The sequence below is a fragment of the Lepisosteus platostomus genome, chromosome 21 (genome assembly GCF_059453375.1).
Source record: "Lepisosteus platostomus isolate fLepPlt1 chromosome 21, fLepPlt1.hap1, whole genome shotgun sequence".
Taxonomy (NCBI): Eukaryota; Metazoa; Chordata; class Actinopteri; order Semionotiformes; family Lepisosteidae; genus Lepisosteus; species Lepisosteus platostomus.
The window spans coordinates 10,749,558-10,776,138 of record NC_142631.1 but is presented as its reverse complement, the minus strand read 5'-3'; the positions used below and the strand labels follow the sequence as shown (position 1 = coordinate 10,776,138).

Here is a 26,581-nt window from a genome sequence, read left to right as displayed (position 1 = left end):
GACAGTTCTTAGCAGTAATTATTGGAAAAAAGAAAGTTTGCTTTTGATAAGATAGCACATTTTTAATCCAGCACATTCAAACATGTAAGTCTATGTGGAAGGGAACATTTCCCAAGCTTTTCTCTGCTTCTGTAAGTGTTCAGTTGCATTTCATACGTGTGAAATGGTGTCTCCAATGTTGTGGTGCTAGGGGCTATGTTGTTAACTTCAGTTCATCATTTTGCTGTTGTGACATATTTTCTTCTTAAAGATATTTGAGGGAACCTGCCAGGAATCCTTTGTAGGTTTGCACTTGGCTTCAGGGTTTGGATACTATGGTCTGCCATTAATAGGGGATCTGTGAAATTCTATGACATTCCTTCACTTCTGGATACCGTCCCCCAGAACAGAATTGATATAATCTATAGAGGTTTTGTCTTTTACAGTACAAGCTGCACAGTAACTTTAGTATACTTTCTTAGGCTTATGTTAATGCATATAGTAAGAAGAGACTTTAAAAACAGTTTTGGACAGTAACCATAAAAAGGTCAAGGCTGAACATTTAAATTGTATAGTTTTGCGGATATTATATTAATATTAATATTTTAATATAATCAGAACCAGAAAGTGGAATCACACTGTATTGCTAAGGTTTAGAAAGAATTAGTTTCCTATATAATACTTAAATATCGCTAATGTATTCAGTTATATTCACCAGTGCATTTGTATTGAAACAGCCTTGAAAGACCAGCTGGAAAGAAATGTAGTCTTCCTGTTACAACCAGCATTAATAAATAAGACTCCCACAACAGTGCTGCTGATAAGGACGCAAATGGTTACTTGTAATTAAATAATAATAAATATTTAAAATCTGTAAAGGGTGACTCAGAGTTTCAACCTTAATTGATGTCATAATCAACCTTGCTTTCAGTGCTGAAATGTCCTGCTGCATCCCCCAGTCTAAAAGAGATATCGTGTCAGAGCTGCAGTCTTTTTTATTAATGTCTCTTTTATTTGGTGTTGAATGGTGATGGCTAAAGACAATTTTCCATAGGGTGCTCTCAACTTCTTTGGAAAGGAAAGGTTTAACAGCTTACATACGCAGCCACGATCATCTTCTGTATTTCGATTGAGTCTCTCGCTTCAGTGGAGCTGTAATATTTCATTTCTACCTCACTGGCTGCCTCTGCTTTTATTTAATACAAAATGACATGCTTTTTAAGAGTGTTCAGTAAGTCTGCCTATTTCATCTTGTGGCTATTTGCTAAGTAGCATTTTCTTTTTTTTTTGGTAAAGGCATAAAACAAGGAGACATTTTTTAGTACTGATACTGACTCACAATTTAACATGGCCTGAAATGAACAGATAAAACTAGACTGTACTTCTGTTTTTGAGGTTTAAGAAAGACAGCAGTTTGTGGTGGGTTATTTAGAACACTTTCATTTTTTGCTGCCGGGAATAGCATACATTTCAAGACAATGTTTTAATGCCTGTGTGTTTGAAAAAGAGAACTTCCGAAACCGTTTTTTAATTTTGTAAAACTCAAAGCTTTTTTTTTTTTAGATTATCCTGTCCAAGTCAGACCAAATTTTCCAAAGCCATTTTATCATCAAGACGATTAAAAGTAATACGTTGTACAGTAATTGCTATTTAAATCCAGGAAACCAGGATATCAACATGTATATCTTCACACATGTGCTGTGTTGCTATACCAGCAGGAAACTACATTATTTTATGATCAAGCTTTAACATTATTTTTGCAGAAGTTACAGTTTAATGAAAAGGCAGTAGTTGACATTCACTGTCTTTCATTATAAACATTCTGTTGCTTCCGATATGGCCTCACACAATATGGTTCATCTGGTAGCAGTTTGGCAACGCTGTGATAATAAGGTGGGGCACTCTTGCTGATTTGCTTTTGTTGTTTTTTCCACTGTGAGTTTATTTTGTACATGGACATTAGATCAATTTCAGGGTCTGGTTTGTTAATACAGCGACAGTATGGATTCACACAAACAGGAGGTAGCACCCAGTGGTCTCATGTGTGTTCTGGGTTTCTGTCAGTTTGCCAGCCCTAGAATCAGTGTACTGGAATAATCTCCCTGCTTTCCGCTGTTACCTCCATCTTTCCCTTAAATGATTCATGGGAAGAGAGTAGTGAGTTGGGTGCCTGTTTTATAAATGGTAGTGTCAGCCAGAAAGGTCAAAGGTAAAGCAAGGTTGCTTACACAGAGCAACAGCAGACTTTTATAAGCCAGAGGTCAGTATTTTCAGGAAAATAAACTTACCTACAGTATGAGCGCCGGAATAAAACAAGATTATGATTATTTTAAACGTGCAGTGGAAATAATAATAATAATTGAAGTAAAAAGGTTCTGAACTGATACAGTAAGCTATATCTACAGTTCCTGTGTAGATGCTTCTTCTTTCCACAGTAATTTTAGACATTTTAGCAACTGCACAACTCTTAAGACCCTAGCAAGCCTCATTGTCTTAGAATAGCTTAGCGGGGCTCTGGCTTTTCGAAAGTTACTTTAGAAGTGTTTCTCGTCATGCGTGTTGATTTGCATGTCTCTAAGTTTAGGCGAACAAATGAGGGATACATCTGGGTGTGCTTCATTTTAGGAACCTTCTTTTTTTATTCCTTTCTGTCCACATTTTTTGTTTTCCCCATGTGCAGGCACGGCCATTGTTTCCTTTTTGACTCAAGGCCCTGTGAGACCTCAGCTTCCTGTTAGTTTCTGTGCAGACAAAGCCGGAGTGTGGGAAACGCACAAGGAGCTCCAGACAGCCAGAGCCTCAGCCATCAGCAGCCATGAGAGGGGTGTGGGTGGAACAGGGTCGAAACTGCAGGCTTCTGTGCTGATTAAAATTATTAAAAGTCTAATATTAAATGTATACACAAAATAGGCTCTTAAAAGCAAGGTATTAGCTACAGTACAGAACAGTATTTTTGTATTGTTATTTCATGGCATGCATGTTTTTTACTTTTAAATTTTAATGAAGGTTCCTTTCCTATGAAAAGCAAGAGTCACAGTTGTAGATGTGAATTCTCTTTCATAGAGAATACACCCATTAAATATTTTATTGGTGAATTCACCACAATCACATTGAGCCATACTGTACAAAATGCCCTACCACACTGTGATTTCATTTACTGAAGACTTTTCGACTGTGAAACAGCGTAATTCTGTGCTTGTAAATGAAAATCTGTCTTACAAAATTCACCTGAAATGAACCTTTGCTTCTGTGTTTTAAAGCAGACAGTGCCATTCAAGTTTTAAAACCACTGTTAACTGGTAAGAGTCATTTTAGGAGTTTTTTTTTGTAGTTCCAACCAGCTCAAGCAGTTAGCAGTAAGGACCACATGCTGATTAGATTAAGTACCCCAAGGCACGGAAAAGCTAAAAAAGACAGAGCTGCATGCAAGATGAATTTCAGGCCTCAAGCTTTCATACAAGTGAAAACCTATATATTCAAAGACTGCTGTGTAGTGCTAATTAGTCAAATTGTGAAGTGCACATATGTGTTTTTAAACATGCTGTATGATTTTGGATGTTTATTTACCCTTTTTGAAACTGAAACATAACCCCTTTGCTAGCTATAACTGAGTCTGATAGGTGAACTTTCAAGAATTCACAGCAGGATGCTGTTTAATTACTTTGGAAGTCACAGCCTTTTTGGTGAGAAAAGCTTTCTTTCCAAAAAGCTCTATTGACGGCAGTGTGTTTTCTAATTTCTCATTTGTTCTTTTTTCCATAATGGCTGCCAGCAGAAACTGTTTTTTTTATTTTATAAATGAGCAGTTCCTGTAAAGCATTAGGTTAGCAAGACTGCTCGTGCTGAATATATTTGTTAGGTATAAGGGAGCCTGAGTTCAGCCATGAATATATAAGATTTTTGTGGTTAACAATAACAGTCCAACCATTGGTGGTTTTTAATAGGTACTGTTCTGTGACAGTTTCTGGCCTTTATGTAACAGCAGTCTAAGAAAGTCTTGCTCATTCTGAAGTGTAATTAAAACCACTTTTTGCTTTCTAGCCTCTAAAAGCATGAGGCATGTACTGCATGAGCATTCATTGGGTCAGTGAGGTTCTGTTCTGTATCTTCACTGTAACTTGCAAAATAGCATTTCTTTGTCTGTTAAAGAGGTTCTTTAACAATCTTGCAATGCCACAAGCAGGAGGAAGACAGCTTCTATCAGGCTGGTGATTGCTCTACTGAAGTCTTGTATGACTAATTCATTTCTCACCTTCTATTTCCAGTCTGCTTGTCCTAATGAGGGCTGAAGCCAAAATGTGTTCATTTCCTTGAAATTGAGTGATATTTCTTAAGGAACTTGAAATGTGAGCCCAAAGTAAAATTTAATTTCAGTAAATCAAATGTGTATATTCCTTAGTTTGTTTCTCAAGAGAAAGATATTTGTTCTTTCCTCACTGATTGTCATTTTTTTGTTCCAACATATGGATCTGACTTTTTTCCCTTTGATTGCATTAATAAATGTGTATCAAAAAAGGCAGCAATTCATGACTCATGATCAATTCTAATTTCTTTTAGTAGAGATTTGTTCATAATTATTTCTAAGAAAGGTAGCAACATATTTAACCCCCAACAGTGCTTACTAGTGTTTTCATAAGTGGTAGGAAACCAAATCTGTAGATTGTTTCATAGGAAGAGAGATCCAATACTCGCAGCCCTACAGATAAGTGTTCTTTGTCTCATAGCAGAATGTGAGCTGTTGTTCTCCTTAAGGCTGATCACCAGAGAGTAGATGGAGCATCTTGGGTCAGCTGGTTCTCAACTAAAGACACATGGCTCTCCGTCCAGTAGATGAGTGATATTGAAATATTGAGTGGCATTATTGTTGGTACTGATGCATTATTGGGAGCTTCAGATGTAATATTATTAAACATTTATCTAGGTATGTATGCTGCCTGTGCGCAGTTATGAAACATAAGCTTCTGTATATTTTCAGAGCTCTTAGAGATGACTGCTTTTGAAGCCACTGCTGTATATAAAGTAGAGTGTATTCCTTCAAAGGCACATTTACTCCCACTTTTCTGAAACTAATTGTGATGGTATGAAGATCTTGCAAAACCAATGAAATGTGATAGCCTGTGCTGACGTAAATCGGAGATACAGTAGGTTTCAGGTTTTTGTGACCTTCTAGGACAAGGTCTGTTAGATGTACAGTATCTCTCATTTATAGGTTTTAATAAAGCTCTCATTTATCAGTTACTGTTCAAACAGTGGAGATTTTATGTCTTGCAAAATAAAGCTTGGCATTATTTACTTTAAACATGTTTAAGTCTGTAATATATTGAAATATATTAAAACTTTTTTAATTTTGTAAAAACAGTTCTGTCTGTTAATGGTTTAGGTTATAATTAGTTTAGCATTATTGCCTTAAATTAGATTATATCCTCCATTAAAGCATCGTTAGAAATAAAACTGTACAGCAGAGGGAGTGGTAACTCAGGTATCTTGTAGTGTACCTGCCTACTGGTGTAATTAATGGTGAGTTCTGGTTTCATTAATACATAGAGAGTTGATTTTCTCATTGAGTCATTGATGTTGTAAGAATAACATTCCATGTATAGTCCCAGATCAAATAAAACATCAAAAAAACAATTCTACAATAATGCTAGGACAACGGACTATGAATCTTTTGATTTATGTCTGCAGCTTGATCAGTGATGTTATGCTGTCTGAGATCAATAATTTATATCATTCTTAAAACATAGAATTCTTATTACATATAAAAAGATGTAAGCATTCTAGACTTGCACTATCCACTACCCAGCAGGCATCCACTGTTCAGTTAAGCAAAACATATGTATTGAGACAAGAATAATTGAAAGAAGATCATGTGCATTTTTCGTCTTAAGCAACAAGATGTAAATGTCTCTGGCGTAAAATAAATCTTCTAAAGATTAAGAGAGAATGGATTTTGTTTTCAACACTCCTACATTCAAAGAGCAACGACTAAAAATTCTTAGCATTAATTTAAAATTTAGAAGTGTGAAAATTGTATGTTGGATGGGGTAGCAGAAGCTGGCCCCTTTTTGTTTATAAAAGAGCGCTGTCTTTTTAAATGAGACTTGTGTAGGCTTGGACAGAGGGTGTGTTTAAACAGACTAGATTGTTCCCATGGGTGTGTATTGGCGGAGAACTCTTCAGAGGCCAGAATTGCCTTGGTCTAGAGAGCAACCTTTGGCTGCAGCTACCCAAAGAATCTAAATTCCGTAAAGTAGGGCATTATTAAAATATGTGCCCTGGAATGCATTGGTTGTTTCTTGAAAGTCTGTTTTACTGTTCCTTGGAATTATGCTTCATCGCATTAGTAAACAGTAAGTACTATGGATTTTTTCTTCCCTGTTCTTGATTTTTTTTTAACAACGTTATATTATGATGGGTACCAAAACGATTGTAAATCTTTTATTTTTTTGTTATTTTACTGGCATTATTTTTACAGTTGCAAACTGCAGCAGCTGGTCGAAATGTGAGCCAGAGAATTTTTAGTGTGTGTTGCTTTCAGTTTTGGGAATGAAAGTGATTTTCATAAGGAAAATGACTTCATGCTTTATGAATTGATACCAGATTTGGCACAACTCTTAAATCTACATGTGTGTAAACATGATGTCTCTTAAGGAGTCAGTGTAGTCAACTTTTGTTGCCGATTTGATTTGGCTCAGAACACATTAAAAATCATACAAAATAGAAAATGTTTTAAAACTAAGGGTGAAATGGGGCACATATTTTTTTCTGTTCACAATGGTCACAAAAAATGTGGGGCTTCACAAAATCATTCCAGAGCTAAGGGACTGTAAAATCCAAAAAATGTGAAAAAGCTGAACTGAAACAGTCACTGTAAATCTGGTTTCAATACAGCTGCCAGGATTTCCTGACTCCAGATTTTTGTGTTTGGTTTGTACTGCTTCTAAAGGTGATTTAGGAAATCTGCCTGGGAGTAAAAGGGTGTAGTTAATGGTTAATCTATTTTTATGTATATTATTATTAATACTTATTATATTGTTATAATATGATTATATCATATTTATATGTAATATTTAATGTTGTATTTTACTGCATATTCTTAATTTCTATCCTTGGTTTAATTCATCCTCACCTAATAATTTTCAGTGTACTGTACATTGTGTGATGTTAGAGAGGTTAGTGTGTTGCGTGAACAGAGATTGGCAGGAAGGCTAGCTAGACTGTGGAAGTGAGGCTCCTGGAAATAGGAGCTGTAAGCTGTGGATAACCCAGCTAAGTTATAGCATGACAAATGAAATGCCTTAATGGGGGAAGATGGTTCAAATCCTTGTTGGCACCAGTATAATAAATAACTGACCACACACTGTAAGATTCTGTATAGCATATGCAGTAGGAGTGGTAGATGACATGAGGTTTAATATTGCAGTGTTGCCATGCAATAACATTTTAATTCTCTTTAGTGTGAGTGCACATGTTCTAGCATTTCTGCTTTTATACTTGCCTTTGACTCTTTTAAAATGATGCACATACAAATCCTTGTGCCAAGAATAAACAATACAATTTCTGTCTCAATTGTGTCCATGTTATATCTTCCCGTTGAGAATAGTATAACCCTCTAGGGTAATAAGTTAGCTCAAGAGAAAGTATATTTTATCAGTTCCTCTTGTGTACTGCTTTTGGCCCTTTAAATGTTTATACAGTACATGACTGCTTTGCTGTTTTATTTTAAGACAGAGATCCTCTGCCTTCATGGGAAAATGATTTCGTATGTATGCGAGGTGGCTGCTTGCCATGCAAAAGCTTCACTGTGTTTCTCTAGAAAGGATTTGATTCAGAAAGCTTTTTCTGCTGGCTATAAAACTTTCAGTTTATCCCGGAATATTTGTCATCTTGATTCGTATAAATCAGTGAGCAATCATGCTTGTGAGGTGTCCACCTGTCTCTTTCACCTTTGCGGGCATAATCCTCTGCTTATTCTACTGATATTCTTGTCTAGTCCTTCATCGATCCTGACTGCTCAAGGCAACAAGATTGCTTGGCGATGCTGTGATATGATCTTATTTCCTTAGGGAGTTCAGCTTTGACCAGATCTATTTGGCCAGTCTGATTGGTGAGTCAGCGTGGAAGCCTACCAACCAGAGTTGAAAGGTCCCAATAATATTCTACTGTCATACAGCATCCATCATCACACTGATGTTGCCTGGCCTTTGTCTCTTTTGCAAACCAATACTGGCTCTCCAGGTTGAGTCCTGATTTTACAACATAGTCATTGTTAAGAATATAAGAAAGGTTACAAATGAAAGGTCTCCGCTTAATTGATCTTGTTCATTCGGTTGCTAGTAGCTAATTTAATTTCTTGTTCATATCTTTTTTTGAAAGAAGCTCATGTACTGGATTCTACAACCTGACTATTCAACTCCCTAAGGACTCCTGGCTCCAGTTCTCAGTCATAGTGTCACTTTATAGTGTTGATTCTGAGGATGTCCATTGGGTTGACGTTATCCAATCATTTAAGGATTTTGAAGTCTTGAAATATCTTACTTCATAGTCTTCTCTGTTCAAGACTAAAACCATTTACTTCTTGACTTACTGTCAGAATAAGACATTCCTTTGAGACCAGAAATGTGTCTCATTTTCTGTCTCTGGACTGATTCTTTAACAGCAATATTTTTTGTTTAATTTTTAGTTACTGGGATAAAATGTTTTGCTTACAAAATCTACAGTCTGCACGTGTTTGATTTTTTTAGTTGTAAAATAAACCATAATGTGCTCATTTTACTTAGACTTTGGCTCTAACTGATTAATATTTTCTGTGGCTTGGAGTCTTGTGTGATTGATGTTATGCAATTTATTTGCACTCTCAGAAACATCTTTCCTACTGAGAATTGAATGTTAAAGCACATAGGCATATATTCAGTCTCTCCTATGACCCTTTCAAGTAGTTAGGAGAATCTTGCATTCATTATTAAAACATGCAAATATAAATATCTCTCAAAGGTGTCTGAGTTTAGATTATGCTGGTAGATTATGTTTGAAATTAAAGTGCAAAGGGATGTTACACAATTTATACTCAATAATTACAGATTCATGGACTAATAAAAGCTATATCTAGAAGTTAAAGTTCACATTTGGGATGAAAGTAAGAGCAGGAAAACCAGAGAACCTGGATCTTGATCTTTCACCATCTCTGGCTAAAGCAAAGCTGAATGAATCAGATACATGATGAGTGTGAGATAAATGTACTAAAAATGAAATGGAACGGAAATGTTTTAACATATTTGGATACTCTTTTCTTGTCACACAAAACAAAGGAAATTGCATTTGGCCTACAGTCCTTGATAAGTTGCCTTAATATCCCTTTTGTTTTTGAAAGAAAAACAGTTACATGCTATGCCTCTTGTGAGTCATCTGGTACCAGCTATATGGGTGGGGAACAAGGAACAGGCACTCAAAGGGTGCCTTCCATGCATCCTGTAAGCTTGCTTAGTACCGGATGCATCATTGTGAAGGAAAGTACCTACTAAATGTGGTCTTTAATGGGTCTAACCTAACCTCTCTCTACCCTTGATCACTCAGCATGCTGAAGCTGAGAACTTGATGCTGAGTAATTACCTATATTTTCCGTCCTTGTAAAAGCTTGAAAGAAATCAAACTTACATTTGAAGTAGGGTATTGTTTTCAGAAATGTTATGGAACGGCCACCACATTTGGTTTATTAACTAATTTAATTTTTTAGTTAATGCCCTACTTACTTGAGGTACTTATGAACCATTGACTTTGAATAAAATACATTTGGCTGCATTCCCCTTTATCCACGGAAATCCATAGATATCATTTGTTGTCTTTTGACCTAATGACCATATTGACAAATCATTCATTTAACTGAAAAATCAGTGCTATTTATAATTAGAATAATAAATAAACTGTTAACTAAAGATACAGTAAATTTTATACATGTGATATGTATATTGTAGATATATGGATATATACTTGTGCAGTATTGTGCAGTGAGCCTCTAAGAATTTCAATAAAGAATCATATATTTGCAAATACATACAATATGTACAGTATGTAATCCAATCATTGTATATCTGGCACTTTCACATAAAAATGAGATACTGGATATTTATTTTACTGATAGTATATAATAACATCTCTTCAGATTTCTGAAAAAAGTTATTCAACCAGTACTTTTCCTAATTTAATTCTAGCTACTGTAGTATGCTTGAGTAATTCCTTCATTATTTCTCTGTTTGAATTAGATGCCTAAGAGGAGCTTTGAATGAGGTTTAATATTAGCTTTGTGGCAACGCAGGACAGCCGCCATAATGGTTTCTGTAAAAAAAAATCACTTAAAAAGAACCATCTTCAGAAGAATATGAAAAGAACAATACATTTTATTATATTTCTAAATATTTATTTTTAAAGTAAATATATTTGTTTGAGGAATTTACAGCAGAAACTGGGATGGCTGTTCAGTAGGTCACTGTAGAAGCTACGTTTAGGTTATTTTTCAAATTATTCAGGCACTTGACAGTGTGTTCTCATTGACATTCAATTCAAATAACGGGAAAAGTAAAATGATTCCAAATGCTAAAGCTAATGGTATCTTCTTATTAATTAATGTTCTGAAACCTTCTTATTTTTAATATCACATACTGTATGGGGTCTTTCTTTAGCTGCCTGTTAGATTTCTTTTGGCGAAATTGTGTTTGAAAAAATCTTATATCTTTAAAAACTTTGCACAGTTGTGTTTATATTGATTGCTACAACTTTAGCTTAACTTATTTTTTTCTTTTTATCACAACATTTTTATACTCTATGAAACAAGTTACAAAACTGTCAGAACGCCAAATGGATGTACTAACAGTACAATCTGGAATTTATATGTTACAGGGGAATGTTTCTGTCAGTGCTTGGCAACTCATCTAATCACATCAGAATCCTCCTGGTATGACTGTATTTGGTTTGGGAAGGCATTTTTTATTTGCTGCGTCATGCCATCTGTTAAAAGAATCAAGTGTTTCCTCCATATCCAGTATCATAATATTTCACAAATGTTTTACAAAAGCTCCTTGTGATGTGGGATTATTGTACCTGTTGACTAACCCCAAAGCACTTCCTGCTTCTGATGTGCTTAAGGGAATAATACTCTTGTTATTTACTGTTTCAGTAGCTCAGAAAACCCAAGTTAAACTGGAATGGCTGCAATTAATCTGATTTGTATTATTGTGTTATTGGCTTGATCTGCTTGGCTGAAGGAATGACAGCTTGACCTTAAGGATGAGGCCACTGGAACCGCTTCTGTTGGAGGAATGAGCTAAGGAGCTCCTTCAGGAGTGTATTGAAGGATGGAGGGAGGGATGCAAAGCTAGAAACACTGGAAGGTGTGTTAGAGACACGATACCCACCTGTACTTGTGAAAAGTGAAGTGGAGTTAGTGTTGCGCTCCATTTTCATTGGAAATTTAATGACGTTTACAGGATACTGTGTGTGGTTGTTAAGAGTTGCTTTCTCCTCTAAATCCACAGAAATCTCTCTGGTGGAACAAAGGGACTATCATAATCAAAAGACTGAGGTTATTTATATCTAGAAAATGATTTACTAAACTTAATCCGCTTAGGACTACATCTGCTGTCCTGTAATGGAGTAGTAGGAACAAAATTGAGACTTCTAATGAGCTTGGGATTCAGGAATACATTCTTTGTACAGGAGCCTCTCCATCCCCGCTTATTCAATTTTAAATACAGGTCGTGTAAGATCTTGTATTGAACACTTTAAATTATTCAGTGCCCCTTCAAACATTTACATATTTATATCCTCACCTTATTGATTGAAATACATACCCCAGTGGTGATAGATGGCATTTTCATTAAAGAAATGACAGAAACTGAAAAGTATATTTCATCATCGTGTCCCTGTCAAGATTTCTGAAGTTATTGTAAATTATTTATAGCCTTCAAGACACGAGAAACAGGGCTTGTTTTGTTTCATCTTGCTCCCCTTCCCTCACTGGCAGTGGCTACCTCTTCATGTGTCTTTTCCATCTGTTTTGCTTCCAGATGGACAAGTCACAGAGGTACTAATTGGCAAACCTACCATTTCCTTCTGACCATTGCCTGGAGAATGTGTTGGGGGTTATATTAATATTAAATATTAAAATGAGTTTAGGTTCCCTGGCAGATTCTCTACAAAACAGAATAAATCTATATTTCATTTCTATATTTCTGTAGGGAATTCTTGGCATCCCAACAGATCTTATTAAGAGGTTATTCTCAAGCGAGACTCAGTTCTTATTGGGTGATACAGTATGTAACTGGAAGAGGGTTTTCTCTATGCTCAGCTGCAGTGCTGGAATCTGGAAAACAGGGAGTCACAGTTTTTGAGTTTGGTTTTTCCTGCTGTGTGGAGAGAGCTGCCTTAATTGACAGCTGGCACTTGAACATACAGCTTGAAGGAAAGAGCAACCCTGAAAGTTAAGCCATCTTTGCTTTTGGAGAGGAAAAAAAAATGTTGCTGTAAGCGTAATTCCTTGGAGACTCATTAAATTAAACTTTCTGTTTAAAAGAGAAAAAAGTTCTCCGCTTTCCTTTGTGAGCCAATCTGCTGTCATTGAAGCATGGAAATAGCTTGTGAAAGGCAACAGCAAGCTATCTTTTAATTGCTGCCACTCCCCCTTCACTATTTGTCTTTTAAAAATAACCCTAATCCCCCAGCCTCCACAGTAAGACATTCATCGTTACCAAAATACCAACAGTGACTCAGATTAAGGTTGCAGAAGTTCTCATGTTTCTGAAACATGTCAAAAGACATGGTGGGTTCTGGGAGTCTGGAATCATCTTAGTGGTTTAAGCTAACTCTGGGGGTCTCTGGACATGTGCAATTCTCAGATTGTTAGTCTAATAAGAATCAAATGAGCAAGATGGGCTAAATGGCCTCCTTTCACTTGTGACCTTGCTTGTGTTCTTGCAATTGTAGAAAAGGTTGCTTCTGTAGTAGTGATGCACATTGGAAACTATGCATTCTACTCCACATCTGCTAAAGCTGCTTATGGACCACCACTGTATCCAAGGCCTTCGGTGTATTGCAGCTGTTCTGATTATATAGGTCTATTTGTTCCAGTACAAGTGGGGATAAACTGAAAAAATGACTTATTTTTTCAGTAACATATTCTTCTGTATATTTCTAGTAAACCGACTCACTGATGACTGAGCAAGTTAACCCAACACATTTATTTCCCCAGACCATCTTTCCATTTTGTTGCTCTGATTTTGTTGCATTTTTTGTCCTGTTACAAGAGCCTGAGAGCTCTTAGGCTAACATTGTGTTTGGAGTTGACGATGTAAAGGTAAGTGTGAAATAAATGTGAAACATTTTCCTATAGAAGCAACTTGGTTCTATACTAATTTGTGTTACTATATACTGTATACTGTACAAGGCTGCAGAGAAAATGCATGTTCTGTAGGCACTGGCGTTCTGATAATTAGCATGTCCAAAGTTTTGATGACATCTGGTGGGTTTTACACTTTAAACTTAGTGAACTCTCTAGACGCCAGCTTTCATGAAGCATGCAAGTCATGTTTCGGCCTGTTATCGGACATCTCTGACAGCTACTGGACAAACATCAGTATGACTTGAGCACAGATCACTGTTGCAATGAATGATAGCTGACATCTTTTGAAATACTACACTGGACATGTAAGACTTGGGCATTTATCCTAGAAATTGTTATGTAAAATATTACAGTATATCATTGAATGCCCTATTATTTGCCCTTTAACAAAAAATAACACTGTGTTTTTTCATAGTTACGATGGATAGACAGTATCGTTCATGGCTTTCTCACCTTATTATATGAGAACACTGGCACTATGGTGTGCTAAAGTCAGTACTCAAGCACATTGTTATGGCTCAATAAAACTCTTAGATTTCAGCAGTAAAGGCTAAAGACAAGGTTTTTCAATTACATAATGACCACATTTGGGTACCTCAGCATCCTGTAGAGATGCCAATGATAGTTAATGGCTTCTACAAGGTCATTATCAGATGACAGTGCCTAGAGCAATAGATTGAATCAATGTTATGAGGTGTTTATCATTGTCTGAAACATATTAAAATTACAGTATGCCTTTGACAACACTGGAGCTATTATCAAAATTAAAGAAAACTATTTTTTCTAATGCAAAAAATGCTGCAAGTTTTGTTTTTGGTGAATTTGCTTACCAGATTTTTTTTATTACACATGCAGTATATTTATTGTATTATAAGAATGACCAAACCAGGCGCACCACAAATTTAAAGACTGTAGTCTGTCAAAGCTTCAGTACTCTAATAAGGAATGGTTATGACCTTATGTTTGTTTTTAATTTTTCTCAAATTAGACCAGCATTACAGATGGGTGCCAACAAAGTTTCCTTGGTGCAACCTTATTATGCATGCACACATTATTATAAAATAAAATAAGATCACTTTATTAGCCATATACAATTTCTTGCATTAGGAATTCGTCTTTTTGCATACCCCAGCTTTTTCTCCATGAGACACAGACACACAGACAGGGAGAGAAGCTTGGGGTCAGAGCGCAGGGTCAGCCATTTATACGGCTTCCCTGGAGAAGTTGGGGTTAAGGGCCTTGCTCAGGGGCCCAACAGAGAAGGATTCCTCTGCCGGCCGCGGTATTTGAACTGGCAACCTTCGAGCCACAGGGGTACCTGGAACATTATACCAGGACTGTTTTATGCTGCGCAAAACGTACCTGGTATAATGTAAAAGTATTACAGCTGGACTATATTCTGCCTTGTGTGTTATGAAAACTACTATTTCATACCAAGTAAATCATGAGTGTGGTTAAACTGTAGACAACATTGTTACAGCAAAGATGTGGAAAATTGAATTATATGAGACACTCATTATTCTGAACTGCAAGTATGAGAAAGACTATTGAATATGAAAAGCTGTGTGTAACATACACCAGGCTGGTCTACAATGCTGATATTATAAACCTTGTTCTCTGAGTCCTACAGTATCTAATATTTCTGCACTGAAAGAGAGAGCAGAAAATAGCCCACAGAGCTAAGCAGCATCCAGAACAGACGCTGTCAACTAGGGCACCATCAAATCCAGCAGTTTCCAGACTACGGCAGCAATTCACATTGTAATAAATGGATCGTAGATAGGAATGATGTTTTTCTGCATGTTTCATAATGACTAAAATTGTCCTTCAAGTCTCTAAGGAGAGGGGGCCATAGGATGAGAGCTTAAATTTGATAAATCCCAGAAAACAAATGTTGATAAAGTAAGGAACAACCTTGACAATTGTGATGGTGAGTGGAGATACTGTTTCAGTGTGTACAGATGCATTGCCAGGTGTCTCTCATTAAAAGTTGAAGTCCTGCATCAAGATCCGGTATTTTTCGGTTCTCATGTCAAGAAGTTTGTTGATGCGATCAGTGCTTCAAACTGCAAAGCGTATTTGCATGCTTGAAAGAAATTAAGGTGTAAATACTAGAAATGAGTCACCGGTTTTTGAACAAATATAAAATCACCCGGTATGCACAATTATGCACAAAAAGTCACAAAAGTCATGTGCATGTTACATGAAGTGCAAAATACCCGTTTCAGGGAAAAAAAAATATTTGTCTTTATTAATGCTATTAATATTCTAATTGTGAAGTTTCCCTTAAAAATGACATGTATGATAAATTAACTTACAGAGATGCAAATTGAAGACTTGCAATATTCCTTAGTGTTTTCTTTAACCACAGCCTTGTAATGTGAGATTTATATATTGTTTTGGCTTGCAACTGTGGAATGTAAAGCAAAAGGCAGGAATGTGATGCCTTTTAAACCTTTTAAATTCTTCCACCTTATTTTTAATATAGTTTAAAGAAGTTAACATTGACTATTGTCTGAAGTATATAATTAAATCACGCGCTATTCAGACTTTTCTGATATGATTCAATTAGCTGTGAATTTCATCTTACTCTCAAGCTAATCCAAATTGCATTATTGTGCTCCATTTCAGTATTCTGACATAGGCTAGCCTCCATGAGATTTAGCTTAAAGGGTACTTCTGTTTTAGTTTCATATACAAAGAGAATCATTTACTAAGTTCTCAATTGTTCATCTTGAATTGATTATTCAAGATGATTATTTAAAGCCTTAACTAGAATAAATATAAAACTATCTTTAGAAATAGGTATACATGCCTTTAAGTGTGCTTGTCTCTGAAGTCATTAAGGAATAATAAGTGGCTGGGCTAAATATTCATTATATATTAAAAAACATTCTGATGTTAGGGGAAGGAGGGTGAATCTTATTTCATGTTAAAAATGTCTTTTTCTAGTCATCCCTGCTGAGATATTCATGGGGCTAAAAGGACATTGAAGACTGAAGACAATCACACAGCATTCTGGAATGATCCAAATTAAGTCATTTAGAATGCAAATAATTCTTGATTTAAAACGTAGTTTAGTGTGGAGGAATAAGGGAAGTGGAACTTGAAAGTAGCTCAAATGCAAAGGATTTGACAATTGAAAGAACATAAAACTATTCTGACCTTTAAGAGCAAAATAATTTCTCTAATAAGATGAGAGAGTATAGTAAAGTTCCCAAGAACTTAACAGAAGAGCAGTGCTTCAGAGGAATTCCAGTGGAATGCAGTGGGAACAACAGATCCACTAATGATTCGTTTTTTGATTACTTTTTATTTTAATGCAGAGATATTCATAAAAGGCAGCATTCATTGTAACTAAAATCACGTATGACAGACTTCTCTGTTTCAAATCCATTTAGAATTGAATGCCATTACAGACGAGCTTCCAAAACCAAAACCAGTGACTGTGAAAATCAGCAGACAGAATTGAACTGAGTTGTGACATTTGTTATTTATATGACTTGCTGTTAAAATTTGTGCTTAATGTGTCTGTCTTGTCATGGCCAGAACAATGATCATTTACTGATCATACAGGACCATACAGGATATCTTTAGTGAATCTTAGAAAGATTAACTTTGAGTTGTTTTTATCCAGAACTTTTTCAGACAATTTGCCTGCAGAATATTGTTTTTTAGTTTGTCACTACATAGTATATAGAGTTGCAGGTAACACTGCTACCACACGCTGCTACTAGTCTGGGACTAAAGATAGTTCTTGTTGTTGGATTATGTTTTGGATTATGTTAATCTTGAACATAATTCAATGTTCATCTCATTGAATTGGATTCAATGAGATTTCATTGCTCATTGAATCCAATTGTTATCTCAGAGCCTATGGGATTGTGCTCTTCATTCAACTGGGGCTCTGAGTGAAGCAGTTTCTCATAGCTCTACCTGATCTACTGTACAGTGATGCTGCTGGTGGATGAACTAGCCTACAGTATGTCCCCTCTTATATGTGAAGTGTTTTAAAATCCATTGCAATCAACTTTTCCTAAAAAAAACAAAGAATTATTATAAATTCTTTGAATAGCTGCTTCACCTACAGTACATACAGTAGTGTTTCTGAAATCCAGCAGAAGTCAGACCAGTTCTGAGATTAAAACAGTCACTGTGTTAACACAAGCTCTATAGAGCTATTGAATAGCTCCACCACTTTTTATGGATTTACTGGATAGCTGTCTTCAATTAACTTTGAAGCTGTGAGCTGTTTAACCTTTTAAACAACATAAGCAGAATAATGTATGGATTACCAATCAATGCTAATCTAGTAAAAAAAATAATCTATTTTGCTTTTTCTGCGTATGGAAGATAAATAGTTTTTCAGGCTGCAAGCACTTTATCCAACATTAGCTCCTGAAACAAGAGGTAAAAGTGGTCAAAGTTGCTTGGACTCTTTGCTTAAAACGTCTTTTCATTTTTTCTTTAATCATCCACTTCAAGGATCAATATCGTACAATGTTAAAAAGTTAGAAAAAAAACGATTCAGAATGAACTCTAGTTAAAAACATCAGTGCATTTATTGAACTGGGGGAAAAGTGCTTAACAGAACGCTTTTTTATCAGATCTACTAGTAAACTTCTTGCTGAAACCAGGGAAGACAGAATAGACTCTTTAAAAACATACAGTCCGTGCAACAAAAACTCCCAAATAACACTCCTTCCCTTCAGTTAGTACCAAGAACTTAATTGTCTGAACTTGTCGGGGGCGTTTCTCCCCTATTCCTTATTAACATTCCCCAAAGGCTGTGCTTTAATCTTCAGATACTCTTGGCTAAATTAAGGCTTTTTGCTGCTGTGTGGCTGCTTGCTGAAGCAAGGTGTTTCTAGCTGCAATACAGTAGGAGCTAACTGCCCCTACTTCCCACAACCTTATAAGTCTGGAAAGATTAAATTATCCAGGAAGCTGAGAGAAGAGGGTCAGGAAGGCTGAGAAACCAGAGCAGTCAGCTCTGTTCAGCTCAAACTTCAGGTTTATAGATTGTGATGATTAGTCCAATTTAATTAGTTGTGCAGAGCTGAAGATGAGTAAGTCTGACTACTGGCCAGATCAGGTCACTGCTGGTGGTAGACTGGGATCACTCTCACTGTGTCCTGTTTACAAATTCCACAAGTAGTGGGACACTTGAGAGGCAGTCTTTGACATGAGGAATTGACGAACGTTTCACGTGAATAGCATACTCTTCCTTGTGAAATAACATTACTTAAAACATTCATGACATTTGTATTCATCTGACTGGAGGAATTTGGGGCTTGTTGTCTCATGTTTGAACTTATTTACAGTATATTGAGAAACACTAAGAATGTTACGTGCTTTTCGAGAACCTGCTCTATAACACAATGTTAATGTGTCAATACTTTTTATATACTATTTTATATCAGTTCTGTTGGTTTAAAAACAATAGGAAAATCACCCAAATGTGATGTAATGCTCTGATTTAATCAGTTGATATTTGTGCACTTGTTTCCCTTGGGCCTGATGCCTTCATGAAGCTGGATCGTGTATGAATCTCTTAATATTCTAAAATATATTCTTTAAATCTGAATCGTAGTTCAAGAATGCTGAAATTTTGCTCTGATTGAAAACATAATGGCAAAGTTAACCATTTTGATTTCAGCCTAAAAAACTGCACTCGCGCAGAGTTCTTGAACTTTGTTAAATCTGTTAAATCTGAGACAGGAATTCTACACCAGGATTAAATTTACTGCCTTTTTTTCCTCTGAAACGTAGCAGCACATCTTTAATGCATTTGAAAAACATGATAAGAGCACTGCAGACATGAATGTAAACATGACTGTTCAGCTGGTCGTATCACAGCCAGTGGTAAATTGTTTTCGTCAGCTTTAATGAGCCCAAAGAAGCCCGTCAGTCTCTCAAGCCCCCGGATATATAAAAAGGGAGAAAAAGTTCTTTGTGCATACTTTTATCGTTTGTCAGCTTTGACATGCTTTTTAAGATCCACATGCGGTCATCGTTAAGTCAAGGTGACTCACTTCTCTCCTTTAGAGATTTCTAAGCAAGGACATGCATTTCAAGAATTGATTTTTTCTATTTTCTTTAAAATGTGAACTTTAGGATGTTCATCTTTTTTTGTTTCCAGAAGGCTGAATAACGCAGTACAGAATGATACTATGAGACAAGCAAACCTTTTTCTTTGTTTACCTATGGGCTGGTACCTACTGTATGAGCTGGTACCCATAAGTTTAAGTCAGTAGCACAGCTGTGTATTTTAGTGTGCAAGTACAAATATGTGACAGAGCCTGGAAACTGTCATGCTTATAGCATAAAAAACTACAGTCATTGTTCCGCCTGTCTTAGTTTTATAATTTGTATCATATTTCTTTTTATAGACTTTTGGTTTTCCCATTTAATATTATACGCTAGTAAATTTTAAGACTTAGTTTCTTTATGCCTTATAAAAACATTAATGGAAAATTATCCATATTTGATGTACATTTGATGAGCATCATATGTATTTTTCTAAATAAATGATTTCTTTGTTGTTATATTTACTTAAAAAATGAAAACAAGATTAGCCATTAAGGAAGCAATCCAGCGAAAAGCTTCAGGCTTTATTTTTGTGCAATATAGGTTTAGCAACCTTAAGATGCTCTTTCTGTTTATGTCATTATAATGGACTGAGTTACTAGTCTGTACTTTTAGGCTTTCAATTGCCTAAAATATTAGCCTACTGCCTAAAATATGGCTGATAACAACAGGTAAGCACCCTGAGACAAAAGGGAAAATGCAAGGTGAAATATATTTTTTTCTTCCATATTTACCATGAAAATTAAAAAATAAAATGCATTATCCTGAATTTGATATTTTTCAACACTAAGTGTTCTTTATTTTTCAGTTAAAATATTTTTTTCCATTTTATCATTTCAAGCAAATAATTGGGTACCACATTTATTCATGGAACCTGCATTAATGCAATACAGCATGTCCAAAATGTGATGTTGTGGGGCACCATCTGCTTTTAAACCTACAGTACTTGTCATAGTAAGAAGTTAAAAAAAAAGAAATGTCCACATGTGCTGAAGATTTACCACCACATACTGTCTAATAAAGGCTGTTGGTGTTTCAGTTTCTTTCTCCTCCTAGTACTTCCTACACATGTGTTTTTCTCTTAAATGTGTGGTACCTGTCCAGTGCATCTTGGCTTAATATTCTTTTTCTGTGCTGAGAATTGCCTGAAGCCAGTCCAGATTCTTCTGTTTTTGTATTATTTTAAAACCTCTTGGAACTCCTGACTCTATAGCAAAAGAGATGAATTATTATAATTTTCAACTCTGGCTTCACTTAAATGCACAACAGCTGGAGCAGCTTCCCTGACAGTTAAGAGCATTTTGAGGAAATAAGTGAGAGAACAACCTGGGATGATAGTTTTTCAAATACTGTTCCACTATGCAGCATTATGAGAAAGCAGGGTGAAATAAAAAGAATCCAGAATCTGCAAATTAGCCCTCTCAACAGCTGCAGTACATGCCTCTTGACTTGTTTCACTTGTTAAGCGTTTAGGTAGAGTTGGGAAGCTGGATGGCATTTGTGTTTTTAACGAAGTGCCAAGCTAGCTAAATACAGGGGTGATAAATCAGTGTTCTATTTATATGACTAAAATTTCCTTTTTCTTGGTCATATAGCTGTCCACTTACTCTCCAGGCTGATGGGAAGTGAACAGATATGCCAGTGTTTGCCTTTTAGGAATGCGTATGTCGTTTTCCCTAGAGGTTTGGGTCTTGACATGATACTTACAGCTGATTTGCATGTACTTTTAAGGCTCAGCTAGCAGCTTACAGAAGAGCTGACAGTTTCATCACTCTGCCTTCTTCTGCCCAGTTACAAAGTGACCAATCAGAGAGAAGCTACTGTACCTTCATTTTCTCCTGTGGTGGATCTGAGTCAATCCTGTCTTTTATTTGCCAGAAGCCCAGAATCCTGTGTATTACACGCAGACCTCACTGTGCTGTTTATAACAGGAGCAGCCTCAGAACTCTCTGCGGTTTAGGATGGGCTCATTCAAGTGAAAAGGATGAGAAAAGATTTGGCTGGTCATGCAAAAATAGTCACTACCTGATGTGAAATTGACAGTGGGGACAGCAATTTATACCATACACTTGAGCAATACTGGGTGTTCAGTGGCTTTTAAATTGTCTTTACCGTTATCACTATCATTCAGTGTGTACATTGTGTGAGAAAGGGGAATCCACTGGCTTTCACTGTAAAGGTGCAAATAATTAAGCTTTGCTAGGTTTTTTTGTGCTGTGTGAATTAAGGGGTGATTAAAAATCATTAAACAGCTACATTTTCATTCATGAATTGTGATTTCAGTATAATTCAACATTCCAATTTTTCAGCACAGGGTGCTGTTATAGGATTTTTTGTATTGAACTGGAGCTTTTTTCTTTGTATTTATTTATCCTTTCCTAAGAAGAGTTGGCTTTTGAATTTATTATTAATTTTGTATCTCCATCTGTTTCTCTGGGTACTTTCAATAACAATGTTTTTATTTACCACCTTTAGCCATTTATTACAATGTGGTTTGCCGAGCTTTTTAAAACCTAGAGTTAGAGATATTTTAATGTTAAAATGATTGAAATGAATGATATGTGATGCCAAGTGAAAAATGGAGACCTACTGTATGAAAATTATTTCATGAAATGTCGCTTTTAGAATTCATAGCAGTTATATTGGCAGCGAGACCTTGATTCCATAAGAAAGTTTGTTTATAACATTCAATTCCTTTCTTATCTTTTCTCCACGCATTGTTGAACGTTATTTGGATTTTACAACTCTTTCATTCATGCATTTTCATATAGTCTAAAATATTTTCCCTCAGAACTGAAAACAGAGAAGAAAGATACAGAAAGATTTAGTAAAAGTCTGTAAATCTACAGCACTACTGTATGTTGTAACATAACACGCTTTGGAGTTCACCAACTGAAACAGTTCCATGTCAGACATGTTCTACCCATAATAAATAATATAAATAAATAATCTTTACACTTACAGTATATAGCACTTTACAGGAGATTCCACTCGAAGCGCTATACAGGTAATAGGGACTCCCCTCCCCCTGGATGATGTGACAGCAGCCAGAGTGCTCCAGTATACACCCATAAGTTACTGTACCAGTAGAGAGGAGAATAGAATATGAGTTACTGTATGAGTATGAGTTAAGACCCATTATGTGCAGTAGGAGGTGACTAACTAACAGTTTAATTACAGAAATACACAAAGACCACCTAGTTCATGGAAACTTAAGCAGCATTACAAAGTGATTTATAAGCCTGCAGTTAATCTAAAATCTTTTGAGTTTCCTTTAGCATACTGTAGTAAAACATTTGAGCTTGGCACACAAATAAATGTCATTTTTATAGGTTATTTCAGGTTTATAGGTTTTTTCATGTATTTTGGCAAACGTATTTCTACATTTTCTGTTTCTACTGTATTCCTGTTATCCTGAACAGGATCTCGATACAGTTAGTGTACATGGCTTTCCATCAAAGAAACGGAGTTTATTTATATATTTTATATTTAGTTTACTGATGAACTGTATATTATATCTCTGCTTCAACTAAACATGGTGTATTATAAGAATGTTTCCTGTGGAACAGTGTAATTTGGTATTCACACACATGAGATCCATCTGAACAAATAGTAGTACATACAGTACCAGAAGACACTGAACTGACTCAGTCTGACTACTATCTCTGTGGTAGCTTGTGTACAGTTTATGTTGTAAATTCATTTCAGTTGTAATTTCATTGTTCAGTTTTCACATAATGGTTTTTTAATTACTAACTCTACTCTGTTAATTACTAATACTCTGTTATACAATAGATATATGCATATACATTTTATAGATTTTACTGTTGTTCATTGGACACGTTATTTACATTTTAATCAGTGAGCATATTAATCCATTGAGTGTTCCTTGGTAAAAAATAATAATGAGCTCATAAAAATTCCAGGTGCTCAGTGTTTGGTATTTGAGTTGGGTTAAAAATCATTAAATTATGTAAATTACGTATCTGTATACAGTAAGTAGGCATTCAAAAATACATGATTTTAATTAAAGCAAGAACAGCAATAGATACAAAGACAAACCAGAGAACTAATGAAGTTCAGCTGCTGTCAGAATGATTGAGGATGGCCTATCTGTGAGTAAAGTCACCCATAGAATGACGAGCTCTGTTTCAGCAATCAGCAGACTATGCAGAGAAACCAGGAAACTGACTCTGTGAGGGACAGGCTTTATCCTAGAAGGCAGAGGTTAACCCCACTAGCTCAGGGCCATCAAATTTGCCTGAGCCATCCACATAATCTTTCCAGACTGTAGTGGCTCAAGACATTCCAGGAAGAAATATCCTGGGATCAGCAGAATGACTGCATCTCACCATCTGCATGAAAATAATCTGCTCAAAACACATTCAGAGGTTAGCTGGAGATGATAAAGAATCACAGAATCACTCCTTTAACACAAGAAAGGGGTTAGTAATGGTTAAGGGTGATTGTGCTGCTCAGTGATACATTGACAAAATCCTTGATCCAATAGCAACTGAATCCAGTAGTATCACTTTTCCAGTAGCACAATAGAAGACTCCAAGAAACCAATTACAAAGTTTTGTTGCAGTCGGCCTTTTCTCCTGTCCAGTAGAAGAGCCGTAGGACCAGGTCATCAATAGGAGACAACTGCAACAGGCCAATCTTGGCTGACTGTAACTGCACATGAGGAACAGCTGAATGTCCCACAGCAGTCTATCCAGAGGTTGATCAGGTCTATATGTCAGCACTGTCAGAAATGTGCTTATGCACAGTTTGTAAAGTTTTACAAGTTTTTAAGTTTGTAAAGTTTTTTAAATCGACAGTCTGCCATGTTTCAAACAAACAAAAAAAATTCCATGAGTCTTTGTTCTGTATTTTAGTTCACAATTTCTGTGATTTTTATATCTATTTTTCACATTTCACCTTCGGAATTGAGTATTGCATTTCTTTTTTTTCTGTGCAATGTGTGTGTATGTTCTGTACGTATTATGAAATTACCCTGATAGTAAAATCCCATTATTGTCAACTAGAGCTAACATACTAAATAAAACGCACCAATTTCTTTTAATATAAACATTTTGGTATTAATGAATTTTGTCCTTTTGTATTTTGTGTGATGTGTCTTATAGAGTTTTAGTTTGGAGATGAATTTTTGTTATGATTTTCCTATAGGAAAAATTAGGGCTGCTTATTAGTCTTACTATAATTGTGAGTACTGGTCTAATACTGATACTTTTATCTTCTGGGCCCACTGCTGTGATTGGATTGTCGCTTAATTGCCAATATACTGTTTTATCCTCTTGGAAGCATTTAATATTTGCATGTATTGCCTCTGGGGAGTCTAAGACTAAATCAAATAAAATCTGTTTTCATAAAAACATGTTCTTTTCCTTTTTACATTAAAAAAGACTGACACATGAACAGCAAGCTGCTGTATGATGCCAGCTTTGCAAAGATTGTGGAAAAAAAAACTTTTTTGATTTGTTCAGATAAATGAAAGACTGCTGACTTTAAAAAAAAATGACTTATCTATCAAAAGAAAGAGGCTTCAGCTGTTTGGGCTTGAAAATATGACAAATACAAGCTAAATGGAGAAAGAAGAACTGTCACTTCCTTCAGCTGTGAACTCAGACATTCAGCCAAGTTTATTTGCTGGCAAATTAGAAAATACGTCTTCACAATATGGAAATGGGAGACTGATTTCCTGAGATGTTCATGGGATGACAGCTTTAAGACATGTTGCCTTGTATGGTTATTTTGGGAATTAAAAATAATATTTGCTTCTGCAAAATTATTATAAATGCTGGTATAAACTCCACACACAAAAGGCAATTTCAATAATCAAAAACCATTACTGTACTTAAAACCCACTTTGGATATTGTTTTAATCTCCACTCAAAGTACACTGCTTTAAGTAAATTAAGTAAAAAAATATTTTTACAAAGTGCTTATTGTAAATTAAATGCATATAATGAAGTGGTGTTTGCGAAGGCATTCTTTGGTGGCTCTCAAGGCAAGAATTGTGCAGTTGTTAATTTTGTAGGGCTTGCTGGGGGTGTTCAGTGACTAACAAGAGTGTTTTCTTTCTTTTCAGATCACATCTAATGCCGAGGCTGAAAGAATCACGGTCCCACGAGTCTTTGCTCAGCCCCAGCAGTGCAGTAGAAGCTCTGGATCTCAGTATGGAGGAGGAGGTTGTAATTAAGCCTGTGCACAGCAGCATTCTGGGGCAGGACTATTGCTTTGAGGTAAGTCATCATGTGTCTGATACTGCACATCCCAAACAGCCACGGAGACACCATAGAAGCACCCATATCACCCTGCAACTCACAACTGGCAGCCCCCTGAAGCTCAGCAGGTGTGAGCCTGGCCTGTACCTGGGACAAACTAAGTTTGCTGCTGGAAGAGGTGTAAGTGGGGCCAGCAGGGGGCGCTCACCCTTTGGTCTATGTGGGTCCTAACGTCCCAGTATACTGACATGGACACTATATTTGTAAAAAGGTGCTGTCCTTTGGATGAGACGTAAAACCGAGGAGACACTCTGTGGTCATTAAAAATCCCAGGGCGTTTCTCTAAAAGAGTAGGGGTGTTACCCTGGTGTCCAGGCCAAAATTTCCCTTTGGCCTTACCAATCATGGCCTCTTAATAATCCCCATCTCTGAATTGGCTTCATTACTCTGTTCTCCCCAGTGAGAGCTGGTGTGTGGGGAGTGGACTGGTGCAGTATGGCCGCCATCGCATCATCCAGGTGGGGCTGCACATTGGTGTTGGTGGAGGGGAGTCCCCATTACCTGTAAACCACTTTGAGTGGAGTGTCCAGAAAAGCGCTATATAAGTACAAGCAATTATTAATTAATTATTATTAAATAATAAAAGCCTGATGAAATGGCTGAGCTTATACTGTACCTAAATACTTATTATTATGATTAGCCTGTATGTACTGTATATACAGTAGCAATAATGACTGTGTGCTCAGTGTTCTTTTTTAGACTTGCTTATTAGCTATGCTTCCTGGCTAGTTTTGTTTATGACAGGTTTTTCTTCAGTCAACGGTATAAAGCTCAGGAAGGGGGAATTTAAAAAAGAGTATTATTTTTCGAACCCCACTGTGCTGCAGCGTTT

At 36.1% G+C, this 26,581-nt stretch overlaps 1 protein-coding gene across 7 annotated transcripts in view; it reads left to right on the top strand.

Annotated features, from left to right (window-relative positions):
- Positions 1–26,581, top strand: part of LOC148644032 (disabled homolog 2-interacting protein-like) — a 365,146-nt gene that overhangs the window by 273,954 nt on the left and 64,611 nt on the right. For 6 of the 7 annotated variants that reach the window (XM_088615285.1, XM_088615283.1, XM_088615287.1 and 3 more), the window contains one exon: positions 25,554–25,707. In XM_088615285.1, the coding sequence (XP_088471411.1) occupies positions 25,554–25,707 (154 nt within the window). Of the gene's footprint in view, positions 1–6,145; positions 6,330–25,553; positions 25,708–26,581 lie in introns of those variants that run through there. The other variant, XM_088615289.1, reaches the window with a different exon arrangement.